Here is a 14,028-nt window from a genome sequence, read left to right as displayed (position 1 = left end):
CCAGAATCACAGCATTTTAAAGTGGAAGAAACTATACCAAAGTACACAATACAATAGTTGACTTATTCTTTTTTATTTTCCTGTATGTCTGTGTTTTTCGTTTGTTTCTTATTCTCTTCTCTGTGCCTCATATATTGTCAGGTTCTGGAAGCTAAGGACCTCTATTTTGGTCAGATTTTTTACATCCAAACAGTAAGGACTCAACCAGGCATTCCGTTTTTTCCTGATGTGACTGCTAAAACTAACAAAGCATTCCTTATTAATAGTATAGTACGTAAAGTAAATATGTAATGTGTCATACTTCTGTCTACATTTTGCAGGAATTCTTACCAGTTATAATCATTTCTAGAATATAATATGCTCAAAAAAAGATTTCCAATTATATCTAGAGATATACCAACCAAAATAATAGCAGCAAGCCTGTCTTCTTTGCCCCTTAAACTAAGGAAAAGAGATAGGAGCATGCTGACAGAAAAAATTTGGTTCACCAACCTGTAAAAGTGCAAATTATAGGGAAATATTTGGCAATTTGCCCAGTACTAAAATTTGCTTTGTACTAAAATTCTTTGTACGAAAATTCTTAAAAAGCAAGTGTCTTTACCTAAAGATTGCTCCAGAAAAACAAGATTGAATAATTAAAGTAAATGAAAGAGCATGATTTCATGCCCTGACAGCAACAGCCTTCCAACAGAAAATCAATGAAGCATATCCTAATGGATTTTATCTGCTTTTCAAAATTTCCACAGAGAAATACTGAGCAGACATCAATAAACGAAGGAGTGAAAGCATTTAATTATTACTACTCACTTCAGGGATAAAAGATATATGATTTAGTTAATAAGTTTTTAAGGAACAAATATAGAAAGCCCTTGATCCGGTAAATGAGTAACTCTGAAGCCCTTTACAGGTCCACTGGTGGAGACCAGGACTTGGGAACCAGCCAGAGTATTGTAGGATTTTCTCTGCCTTTAGTGCCGCCCCTCCTTCTTGGTCGTGCCCCCACGAAGAATGAAGAGGTAGACCAGATGAAGAGTGGCTGGCAGCAAAGCAAAGTTTACTGAGCAATGTTATAAAGCTCCTTGGGTCGGGGGTGGGGGGGTTGGGGGGGGCAAGAGTGTTGCCCTTGGAGTTTCTAAGTTTAGGGGGGTTTATGAGCTCTTTTCCAGAACTATTTAAAGCAATCAGGGTGTGCTGAGTGGTGCCAATCAGGGCTTGGGTCCTGTATCCATCTACATGCTAAAGTCTATTAGGCTAAAGTCTATGTGCTGATGGAACACATCATGGAACACAATGATGGAACACATGATGGAACACAAAATGGAACACATTTTTTTCTTTTTTTTTCCTGACATCTGGGGTCTTCTTTATTAACCGCCCCTTGCTGGTGATACTGACAAATGTTTTGTGGTTACCTGCCTTATTTGAGGACGTTTTGCGGAAGTCATTTCTGCAATGGCTGCAAAGCAGAATGCTGGTGGGGTCCTGCTTAAGCTGCAAAACAGGATGTCAGTGATGTCAGTGCTGTTCTATCTTAGCTGCCCCAACTCCATATTTTCATTTCATTGTTGGGGACCCCAGCCCTGACTATCCAACTGTCCAACTAATTCCTAACAGTATCACTGCCCTCTAATTGGCCCACTAGAGGCTCTGCCGCAGCCACTAGCCACCAGTGGCTTCCAGGCTCCGGGGACCCACAGGCAAAGCCTTCTTGCCACAGGAGAATCAAAGCCTTGATCACTTAATTAAGCTGGAATGGGACTTGACCAGGATGAAGACTTAGGAGGCTCCTGAGTTTGCCTCCATCCACAAACACATTGAATACACAGCTGCATATGGAGGAATTCCCTCTGAAAGATATCCAGAAACTAGCAAAGTCCCTCCAACACCTCTTCCAAAGAGGAAAACACCCACATAAAAATGGATAGGAAGGTCTGAGACACACTCTTGCCATAATCCCTACCCCCAACATAGCAACATACAGTTGGAAGGAAACCCCCAACTTCCAGCTTCTCCCTAAGACGGAAACGGTTTGGACAGTACCTCTGGAGCCCCAGTTTTAAGACCCTCACTGCAGAGACAGGCCACTAAAATGCCTAGCTCTGAAAACCAAAAGGGCTGAGGTGTGTAAGAACCTAAAGACTACATAGCAAACAAAGAAGCAGTAATTCAAGGGCAGGCAGGTGAGCCCCCACCACAGCTATCCCCCCAAGGCTCACTGCAGAGGAAGTAGACAAAGACGCCTACTTCCCATTCTTTCCTGTCCAGGAGTTTCCTGGACAGGATGAGGCCTCGGGGTGGGGCCTCGGATTTAGCACCCATCCAGCGGCTGCCTGCAGTCTCCCAGGGAAGCTGCCAACCCACCCTGCCTTCTCCCTGCAGCCTATTCTAATCATAAAACCAAGTCACCGGCATCTCCCTGGAGAGAGCTTATACACATGTCTGACACTCTAGCTTATGTGGCTACAGCCCAAGGGACAGGCCCCCAGTCTCCTGGCTCTGATACCAATGGTGCTTACATTCAGGAGTCCTACAGGACTGTAGGGAACAAAAAAGCCATTCTTAACAAGCAGGAGGACTTGCCCAGCTATCTACTTGGCTTAGAGAGGAAACAGGCAAAAACTGGAAGAGGATTTCCACTACCTCCATTTTGACCTCAAACTTTCTAATTGATTAAGTTCTTCTTTCCAGCTTATTTATTTCTTTCATCAGGCAAAAGATCCCAGAGCAAAAGGTCCCCTGATGGGAATGGAAACTACTCATAACGACTGCCCTGAGCCAGCAAGACCCTGCCCATGACTGACTGCAAGACAATGATCAACCTGACCTTTCCTGCCCACCTTTGTCCAACATTTTCTTTATATAAACCTGGAAGTATCTTTGGCACTTTGGAGAGAGTCTGAGACACTAGTCTGCTGTCTTTCCAGTGTTGGCCTCACTGAAATAAATTCCTTTCTTGTTACACCAGGACTTGTCTCTCTGCCTGTGGATTTTGTCAGCTGTAAGTTGCCAAACCTGGTCTCTTTAGGTCCCCCAGAGCCAGGTGCTCTTGGACCCCTGTGCCCCTGCTTTATAACTTCCGTCTCCTAGTTTCTCCCTGGGAGGGATTTAATTACATACTTTTCCAGCTGCTGCCTATCCTCCGGGCTTCTAATCAGCCTTCATCTAGGTAGGTGCTGACCACAATCTTCCCCTTGGGGACAAAGGCAGGTCTTGACACACCCTCAACTACTGGGAGCCACTAAAAACAAAGAAATTTGTTTTGGCAATCATAAAACTTTAAGAGGCAACTAGGAGCCCAGGGTAGGCTGAATGACAAGGTTGATCTCCTACACAACACCACTCAAAACTGGGAGTGGTAGCTGTTTTCTTCAATGCACAGAAACCAGCACAGAGAGTCAAGAAAAATGAAGAAATAGAGAAATATGTCTCAAGCTAAAGAACAAGATAAATCTTCAAAAACAGATCTTAATGAAATGGAAATAAATAATTTACCTGATAGAGAACTCAAAATAATGGTCATAAGCATACGGGGCAAGCTCCATGACATTGGTCTTCACAATGATTTTTTTTTGGATTTGATACCAAAAGCAAAGGCAATGGAAAGAAAATAAATAAGCGGGACTACATCAGACCAAAAAGCTACTGCTCAGCAAAGGAAAGCACCAACAAAAGGAAAATGGAACCTATGGAATGGGAATAAATATTTGCAAAGCACATATCTGATAAGGGGTTAAAGTCTAAAAATAGAAGAAACCCATACAATTCAATACCATAAAGCAACCCAATTAAAAAGTGGCAAAGGACCAGAATAGATATTTTCCAAAGATATCCAAATGGCCACAGGCACATGAAGAGGTGCTCAGCATCACTAATCATCAGGGAAACGCAAATCAAAACCTCAATGAGATACCACCTCATCCCTATTTGGATGTCTAATATCAAAAAAGACAAGAGATAAAAAGTGTTGGTGAGGATGTGGAGAAAAGGAAACCATGGAGCACTGTTGGTGGAAATGTAAACTGGTACAGCCACTATGATAAATAGTATGGAGTTTCCTCAAAAAAGTAGAAACAGAACTACCTATGACCTAGCATTCCCATTTCTGGATCTATATCCAAAGGAAACAAAACCATTATCTTGAAGAGGTATCTATACTCCCACATTCACTGTAGCATTATTCACAATAACTAAGGTATGGAAACAACCTAAGTGTCCATCGCTTATATTGATGCACGAGCACACACACACACACACACACACAAATATTAGTCAGCCTTTAAGACAAAGGAAATCTTGTCATTTATGATAACATGGATGAACCTGGGGGGCATTATGCTATGTGAAATAAGCCAAATGGAGAAGACAAATACTGCATGGTATCACATATATGGGGAACACCCCCAAAATTCAAACTCATAGACACAAAGAGTAGAAAAGGGGTTCCCAGGGGGCTGAGGGTGGGGGAAACAGGGAGAGGTTGGTAAAAGGATACAAACTTTCAGTTATAAGAGGAATAAGGTCTGAGAATCTAACATATAACATGGTCAGTATCATTGACAATGTGTATGATATAACTGAAATTTGCAACAGAGCAGAACTGAAATGTTCTCACCAAAAAATAAAGGGAAATATCTGAGGTGATAAGTGTTTCAATTAACTTGATGGAGGGAATCCATTCACAATGTATGTGTTTATCAAATAATGACTTTGTACTCTTTAGATATATTACAATTTTGTTAATTACACCTCAAGAAAGCTGGAAAAAAAATTAGAAAGCCTTCCTTGCAAGGGAGCAGCAGATGAATGTAAGGGATCATGAACACCAAGACAGCTCAGAATGGCAGCACCCAGAAAATACTAAAAGAGCAAAGGCAATTCCTTTGCCATATTTGCATCTCCATTTCCAATCTTCCTTAGAGTTCCTAATGTGTTCCATTAACTGAACCGGTTAAGAACCTAAATTTTTATCGTGCTATGGATTCATTCTGAAACAACCAAACATCTCTGGAATATTTATGGGGTAACCATGACAGAACCTGCGAGTGGGCAGTAGTTCCTGGAAAACAGATGCTTTGTGCTGGATTATTAGTCACTCCAATAACACAATGCACAATTTATGCCTATCGTGCCACATTAGGAATGGCTGCAGGCTATTTCAGTCCATCATTATGAATGCACACGTACTGCTCTCTATAGCCCCAGAAACCCAGCAGGGCTGAAAGAATGCTGTTGACCATGTGTTACAAAAGAAGGTTCTTTAAATAATAGTTTCAGACTTTATTTTTGTACATATTTTTGATGGTCCAAATGTTCACACAGTTTGGGAGAGCTGGAATCATTAATACTTTAAAAAGAATCTCAATTTGAGAATGACATTGATTCAGGGTCCCCCACTAAGGGAATCTTTCAAGTTCTTTGTCACTCATGCAATACTATCCCTGAGCAATCAGCCTATGTTTAGAAGGGGGTGTTTTTCTGGGACTTGTGGGATACAGAATAGAGTTGTGTAAAAAGATAGATTCTTCAGGAAAATTAATCGTGGGGGGATTTCACAGGTTAAGACAAATACATTATGTTTACAATGGGGAATTGTATAAGACTTACATTTATGAGCCTTCAGTCCTTCAAAAGAAACTGGTCCAATCTCATAATATTCATATTCCCAGGTATAATCAGAATTAGGTGCAGATTGCTGGGACGTTCTATTAGAAATTAATCTCTGGCCAGACATCTCCGCTCTGCACAAATGGAGAAAAGGAAGCGTAGAACCTGTTAATTCATCCTCAACTGCACAGACCCGCTACCTGCTCTTGACCACATTCAGAAGTTCAGAAGGCAAACGCACCAGGGAGGTCCCATCCACCAGGTCGGAGAGAGGTCCACAACGGCTGCCTCTACTTCACACCAAGTGGCCATTGTTTCCTTTTACCTCTCCGCTAGACTGAAATGTTTTTGAAGTCATACACCGTGTCTTTTTTGTTGCCATCCCCCAGCACTTAACCCAATGCCTGGCACATAACCAACTTTCAATAACTGATAAATGAAGGAAGGGAAGAAGGGAGAGAATGTATCAAAGTCTCTAAGCTTGCAACTTCAACCCCACCACCTATACCTGCATGAATATGCAGAGGCTACAGAGAATAAATAAAATCAGTACCAGAAATGAACTTGCTCTGCAGACATATATGGAGCATCTGCTGTGCAAAAACAAAGACAAGCATCCAATGGCTAATGAAATGGGGTGGCCAAAAGAAAAGTGGTCAACAGAAATCCCATAATGGGAGAACATCCTCCGTAGAAGCCCAAATCTTGGCTACTGCTTACCCCTAAAATTGGTCCTATTCTCAGGATGACCCAAGAGTCTCCGTGGTGATGATTTTAGATTTTAAAATTCTGACTTCTTTGAGACAAGAGGTTTCACTGTGCAGCATGTAGGCCAAAGGTGACAAAGTAACAGATCCAATATTCAATATTGGGCATCAATTGTGTGCAAGACACTGTACGTTATGGGATGGAAGATGACATTTGATATACAAACACAGACCCTATAGACCTTGCTTTATATTTGAGAAAGAATACAAAGTAACAAATAGCAGTAATATAAGGAAAAATTTGAATGGCAGATCAGCTAACACCCAGATTCACTGAGAAGGCATAACCACTGTGTCTCACCCCCAAGAGTTTTCTGAAGTTCCCCTTCTTCCACCCACCTTGGGTCAGTATCACCCACTGCTGCCTCTAGGCAACCCCTAGAGAAGTTGAGGCAAAATCACCATCACCATCACCCCTCTGTGAGTCTCATCTTTCCCTTTCTTTCCTTTCTTCCGTAATCTCTAATCCTGGACCCCACAGAAACAGACTCTAACCCTTCGGTATCATATTGTTCAAAGGATAGTGTGCTCTGATCCAGAGATATAGGCTAGTATCAGAACTGGAGTGTTGGGGTGCCTGGGTGGCTCAGTCGGTTAAGTGTCTGCCTTCGGCTCAGGTCATGATCTCAGAGTCCTGGGATTGAGCCCCACATCAGGCTCCCTGCTCAGCAGGAAGCCCGCTTCTCCCTCTCCCACTCCCCCTGCTTATGTTCCCTCTCTCACTGTGTCTCTCTGTCAAATAAATAAATAAAATCTTTTTTAAAAAAAGGAAAAAGAAAAGAAAAGAAAAAAGAACTGGAGTGTTACTGTGAGTGCCCAGGCAGACAAATCATTCCTTCAAAGGTAGAAAAGAATGTATCATTTCTCATTTGGAAAAGAAAGCTACACAAATTTTAAGAAAAGCTGACCTTCAAGGAAGTATTCAGTGACCTTTCTAACACCAACATGAAAGTAACATAAAACCATGACCACAGTGTTATCTTTGGTCTTTTTATTATTTGAACAAGAGATTATTTCCCTTGATGAAATAAATTTTCTCAGGAAATGAAAATTAATAACTCAAACCTAAGAAACACTATCCTCATTTATGAGCACTTCCTCCAGAAGGAAAGAATTGTGTGTGAGAAAAGAGTAGCTCTTCAGCTGTAGGGTTCAGAGATAAATGGTAGATTCAGATAAACACAATGTTCACTTGAAAATGTTAAGAATTTCACACCATGCAAGCAACACACTAGATTTGAAACTGGAAGACCAAGGTCTTCATATTGCTCTACCTCCATTCAATATGGTGCCAGGAAATGGTTCTGGCTACAGTCCTTAGTAGACACCATCATCACCCAGCTGGCCCCCTTCTTGAGCTGCTTAACTGGTTTTTCTGCTTCTACTCTCACTGACCAATTGTAATCCACTCTTCACCTATCAGCCAGTGTTTTGTGTTTTTTTTTTTTAATTTCACCTGTCATTCCTTTGCTTAATATTTTTAATGTCTTCCCACTGCTCTAAAGACAAAGCCCAAAATCTTTGAAATGTCCTACAAGGTCACGACTTGGATCTTGCTGTCTCCTCTTATCTCACCTTGTATCCTACCAAACTGTGCTTGCATTTCCAGCAGTTCCTCGGAGACTTCATGCTTTGTGTTCCCTGCACACATGCTCTTCCCTTTGGCAAGTGTATACCTCCTACCAGACCATCCTAACCCGTTCCTTCTTTTTGACTTATTCTTATCTATACCAGATCTGGCAAATCTGGCCCACCACCTATTTTTATACAGCCTCCAAGTGAAGAATGTTTCTATATTTTTATCATGGTTGGAAAACAATTTCTTTTTGAGAGAGAGAGAGAGTGTGGAGAGGAGTGGATGGGAGGTACAGAGAGAGAGGGAGAACCCTAAGCAAGCATCACACACAGCACAGAGCCTGACGTGGGACTCAATCTCCCAACCCTGAGATCATGACCTGAGCTGAAATCAAGAGTTGGATGGTTAATTGTCAGAGCCACCCAGGCATTCCTGGAAAATAATTTTTAAATAATATCTTGTGACATAAGAAAATTATATGAAATTCAAATATTGGAGTCCATAAATAAAGGTTTTATTTTATTTTTTTCTAATTTGTTTGAGAGAGAGGTAGAGATAGTGACAGAGATAGCAAGAGAGGAAGGGGAAGCAGGCTCCCCACCGAGCAGTTCTGGGCTCGATCCCAGGCCCGGGGATCATGACCTGAGCCCGAAGGCAGATATTTAACCAACTGAGCCACACAGGCACCCCCATAAATAAAGTTTTATTGGAACACAGCCGCCCTTGTTTTTGTATTTTTTTATGGCTTCTCTAGCATCACAAGTGCAGAGTTGAGTAGTAGCAACAGAGGTAGTATGGCCCAAAAGCCTAAAACATTTACTTTCTGGTATTTTATAGAAAAAGTTTGCCAACCTTCCTTTAGGGCAATGGCGGGGGGAAAAAATATCTAAGCTTCAATTTTCCTATCAGGAAAATGAAGATGACAACAGTACCTATTTCATGAGTTGCCGTAAAGATTAAATGTGCTGTTACATGAAGTATGGGTAGCCAGGACCCAGTTAAGACCAATACATAGCAACCAGCACTATTAGTCTAAGGTAAGACATGCTAGTCTGGGATAGAAAAGCCAAGGCCTCTTCTTCAAGCATCACCAACTCCGCTGTCAGCCGATTCCTACCAAACTCACCATGTGGGTTCATTGATCTGTGTGACAGAGAAATAAACCTGTAAACAAACAAACAAACAAACAAACAAAACACTCCTGGGGCATTCATTTAGATGCTTTAAAAGTTTTAGTGAGAAATATGTACATCACGAAATTCGTGCTGCTCCATCAAGTCAAAAATATGGTAATAATCTCTCCTGTTTTTAAAGAAAATAGGAAGTCTGGTTTGATCATCTCATTTTTATTGGAAATCAGGTATTAGAGCCAGTGTAACAGAGCAGAGCAGAGGGAGGGACTAGACTTCATCTAGTATCAAAATAGATAACAGAAAAGTGGCAAAAAGGACATAAAACACTGAAGGAAATAAAGATGGGAGTCTTTTCTGATCTCTGTGTCAGCTGTTCTCCACATCTGTACCTAACGGTCATCCCCACCTATGGCTGCCCAGGCCCATTTGCCCAGCCCAGCAGGTTTCTCTGCGACTCTCTTAGGTCAAAAAAGCATTACAGCCACCCTCATAGGGCTGGCCAGGAACTAGCAAACAGACTATGTCTGTACAAAATATCAGAGATCAAGAAATCTCAACCCCTCGGGGGCCTGGGGGACTCAGTTGTTAAGTGTCTGCCTTTGGCTCAGGTCATGATTCCAGGGTCTTGGGATGGAGTCCCCACATCGGGTTCCCTGCTCAGCAAGGAGCCTGCTTCTCCCTCTGCCTGCTGCTCCCCTGCTTGTGTGCTCTCTCTGACAAATAAGTAAATAAAATCTTAAAAAAAAAAAAAAAGGAAGGAAGGAGGAAGGATGGAAAGAGGAAGGAAGCAAGGAAGGAAGGAAAGAAAGAAATCTCAGCCTCTCACCCATTGCTTCTTTTACTCTCCCTTACACCATCCCCGTTCATCTACATGTACTATCTAGCAACAGCTAGAGAGCAAAGGGTCATGCAAGTCACATGTGCAGACATCTTAAAAGTGGAAAGTCGGTCCTTTAAGAGAGGAGTAAAGTGCTGGCAGATGCCTGGACATGAAAGGGACTGAAGAACAGAGCCAGACTACCAGAGGTTCTCCAGGGAAGCTGAATGAAATGTTAGACAACCTCTGCCTGAGCGGCCATCATTTTGGCTGCCTTTAGATAACAGGTGGTGGGGTGGGGGGGTTATTTTCTCTATTTCATCTAGGTTCTCGAATCCCAAAGATAGATTGGGGGAACCGGCGTCTCTGGCCTCCCCTCTCTCTCCCCTCTCCCCTCTAGCTTGAAAAAGCCCATGAGGCAATGTTTCTCATCCAAGTCTCAAACGGATTAGCTTGGGCCACTGCATACACCAGGACAGGAAATAAACAGCAGGCTGTCGTCCGGCCGGATTTTGTATTATGCCTCCTGTATGAAGGCTCAAGTTGCTTGTCTGAGCTTTGCAGACAGAAGCTGGCACTGTTTCCTAAACTGTTGTGGGAAATGCCAGCACATCTGGGCAGCAGCCCCCAGAGTCTGGTATTTGCACCACAGTGAGGGACCGATGTCGGGGTATAACACCCTGTTGTGGGGGAGGCAGTCTGGCACCACAGGGCTTACTCACTGCTGGGCTGAGAGCAGACGGCTGCTCTCTCCTGAACACAGCAAACAGGAAACGCAGCGTTCAGCCAAGTGGCTGCCTTCTGTGCTTCTGCCACTCCTCACCACCCCTCCCCAAATCTCCTCAATGTCAGATTGCTTGGTAATATCAGCATCATGAAAAACTACCTCTTCCAGGGGAAATGCATCGTAAGCAAGCTTCCCAGAGCTAACTGCTCTTTCGAACTGCTGAGAGCACTCTTCCCCACAGCCACAATAATGAAAAATCACAACTGAACCTCAAAAACCATACCGGGAAAGGAAGTGTACCTTCTTCAGGTACGCACATGGCAGTGGAGGCCAATGTCTAGGATTGGAGGAGGAAGGAAGACCTCAAACCCAGAGTGAGAATGCAGGGTTAGCAGCCCCAGACATGTCTTAAGGCTGGGTAAACGTCCCCCTTCTCCAGGACATATTCCCAACACTCATTCCTTCCAATCACCCCATCTTTCTTCCTCCTACCCAGCTTCCCACACCACTCCTGGGCATGCTCTGTTCTTCTTAAAGACGGGTCAAGCCATTCTCTCTACCTCCTTCAAACTGGGCAGATGCGTGTGGTCATGGACCCTTCTCTCGAGTGAATAAAGGCTCTTCATGGCCATCCTTTGAGGGCCATGATGCATACACGTGCCCAGGGTGTTATTTCCTTGAAGTTGGACCTCAATTTCCATGCTAAGGTGTAAACATCAGCAGATGTGCTTTCCCAGTGACCACCAATTCGGTCAATGTTTGGACTAGAACATTAAGGAGAGAGCCTTAAAGATACCTATAAACCTTAAAAAATGAATACACAGACACGCATGCACACACACAGCTAACAACACAGCCAGAAAAGCACTCCGAGAAGCTGTTGGCCAAAGCCCCATAGTAACCTGTAGGTACAGAGGAAGACTGAATGACCCATTCAGTTTTGAGATAAAAATTCCACATCACACACTATCTTCTTTCCCCTTAGTCCCCAAATTCCAGTTGTGGGCATACTAGCCAGCACGACAATCTCTGTTCTGGACTGGGCCATAAAGGTCTCATTAGTTACATGTACTTATCTCTTTCTTTCTCCTATTCCTAGGAACAACTGTCCCCAGAAAAACCCAGAGAAGTCAGTCTTGTAACCCATCACCCTTTCTCTCTCCAAGCAAAGGCATTTGAGAAACCAAAAGTAAAGCCTGGCTAGGTGGCATTCTGGTGGCCAAGGAGCCCAAGATGAGAAGTTCTGGATTGCAGCTTTAGAAGCTTAGTTCCCTTATTGCACAGAGTTGTGACCAGACCCCCCAGGTGAAGACTAATGATGTACTCAGCCTCTCCACATCTCAGTGGGGTAGGGCCACACAGAGATCAGAGGAGAGTCCGCAAGCTATGAGTCAGGCTCATGACAGACCAGAGCCCCTGGGTATTCCTGAAGCATTTCCATAAGGCAACATCCCAGCAAGGAATTACACTCTATCTTCTAAAATCAGAGCCCCTGCGGTCTCCTCCCAGGGCAGGGCTTAAAAAAAATGCAGACATTTTCCCTCCAGTGTACTTTTCCTTTTCATATATTCTGTGTGAGCCACTGCCTTTTCCTTGTACTTGTTATTTTAAGGCTCATGTTTGCAGATTCCTTTTCTGTGAACCCATTTTAAGTCAGCAATTTCTTTCACGGAGTGTGGATTTTTATTTCTTCCAATTGAAGAGGTCTTGCTTCTGGGACTTGGAAGTCTTTTCCTCCTAACTACTATCTTGTGACTTAAGCATGAATCTTACTTTTGAAGTCTGCATCTCTGGCCACTCAGTTCAGCCTAGAGATATTACTTACACACACACACACACACACACACACACACCCATCTTCCCCTCTCAAACAGACAGACTCCCCCATTTCTCTACGCTATCAAGTTTTACGCTGTTCCTGGGTATTTCCTAGAAAGTATGCAGTTACCAAGCAGATCTCAAAAATATGGCAACTCAGAGTTGGCAGAGAAATTTCAGATGCATCTTCTTCCTCTCCATCCCCACATCCCTGCTACACAGCGGCAACTTGTTTCCAGAAGCAAAACCGAACCACAAGTGTTCCCAAGCCTGAAGACTACGCCGGTCTTAAAATCAGAATCAATGCCAATAAAAGAACAACTTCTGAAGCCAGAAACAGGACTTAATATTCTGTACAGATAAATATTCTGTCAACATCTGAAATGGAAGGATGCTTAATTGGCAAGTGGGCATCCTTCTCCTAGCGGCTTGTGCCTCAAAGAGGACAGTTGTCTAGACTCCCAAATCCACATCCTCCACTTATGCCCTGGGCAGCCACAGAGTAGTCAAAAGACTAGAAAGTAATTCTTAAAGTTAGCATTTCCTGACTCTGTTCAGTCCAGCAAATGCTTACTGCATGAACTACTCGATGCTGGGACATAATGACTATCCCAGAGCCCTTCAGAGATGTCTTGGGAGATGGTAACAGATCCTTGCATCACATCATAGTACAGGTGATGCTAGGACTGCACAGACCAGTCCTTTGGGGGCTGTCTCTTCCTTCCGGCGTCCTTTCCATAAGAACCAACACGGCATGGCCTCCTTCTGCTTTGCTCACCACTGTATTTCCAGCAACCCACACGAGGCCTGGCTCATAGCAGAAATGCAATAATTACTTGCTGATTTAGTTTCTTGTTCTGTGGAGAAGCCACAGAATTCTCCTCTTTCCTTCTCTTACCCCACCCTAATCTTGAGAGCAGAGTTCTCCCATTCTGACAGAAACCTCAGTTGGGCAGTGAGAAGAACATCACACCCACACAGAGGGGAAAAAACACCCCAGGAAGAAGCTGGGAAGCCTCCATCTGAAAAAGATTTTCCAAAAAGAGAGCTGAGACATGGATGGGAGACAGGCATAGGGAAGGCAGGCATGCTGCCCTGGGCAACCACACCTCAGTCCCAGCTCTGAAGATTTAGGAAGCTGGGTTTTCACGGTACTCCAAGGGCAAGAAAGGCAATGAACTGGGTCACCCTGACCAAGTGTAGGAGAATGATTTTCAACCACAGCATCAATTTGGTGAATTACAGTAAGGAATAAAATGGCCAAGGAGACCAGAGCAGAGCACATGCTTCCCATGACCTGGGAAGCAAACCTTAAGATCCAAAAATTAATTGATGACTGTGGAATTAGGGCAAAGGAATTACATCATGTAATAAAACAGGGCTCTACTCCTCTACCCCACTACATGATGCCACGATGTTTGTCCTATATCCCAACACAGATGCCCTTGGCAGCCACAAAGTGAGGCCACTCCCATGGCAGGTTGGGGTCTCCACCCCAGAAAGGCATTAACTCCCACCTCTTTCTACACCTTGCTTTCCTTGGTCTGGACTTTAAGAAATTCTAGGCCTATTGAGCATATCTCTGG

The 14,028-nt window shown here is 43.5% G+C and overlaps 1 protein-coding gene across 2 annotated transcripts in view; it reads right to left on the bottom strand.

Annotated features, from left to right (window-relative positions):
- MRAP2 (melanocortin 2 receptor accessory protein 2) overlaps nucleotides 1-14,028 on the bottom strand; it is a 50,880-nt gene that overhangs the window by 22,696 nt on the left and 14,156 nt on the right. For both annotated transcript variants that reach the window (XM_047733989.1, XM_047733990.1), the window contains exon 2: nucleotides 5,605-5,738. In XM_047733989.1, the coding sequence (XP_047589945.1) occupies nucleotides 5,605-5,738 (134 nt within the window). The remainder of the gene's footprint in view (nucleotides 1-5,604; nucleotides 5,739-14,028) is intronic.

This window comes from Lutra lutra, chromosome 6 (genome assembly GCF_902655055.1).
Source record: "Lutra lutra chromosome 6, mLutLut1.2, whole genome shotgun sequence".
Lineage (NCBI taxonomy): Eukaryota > Metazoa > Chordata > Mammalia > Carnivora > Mustelidae > Lutra > Lutra lutra.
The sequence above is the reverse complement of the archived record's forward strand: the minus strand, read 5'-3'. Positions and strand labels throughout refer to the sequence as shown.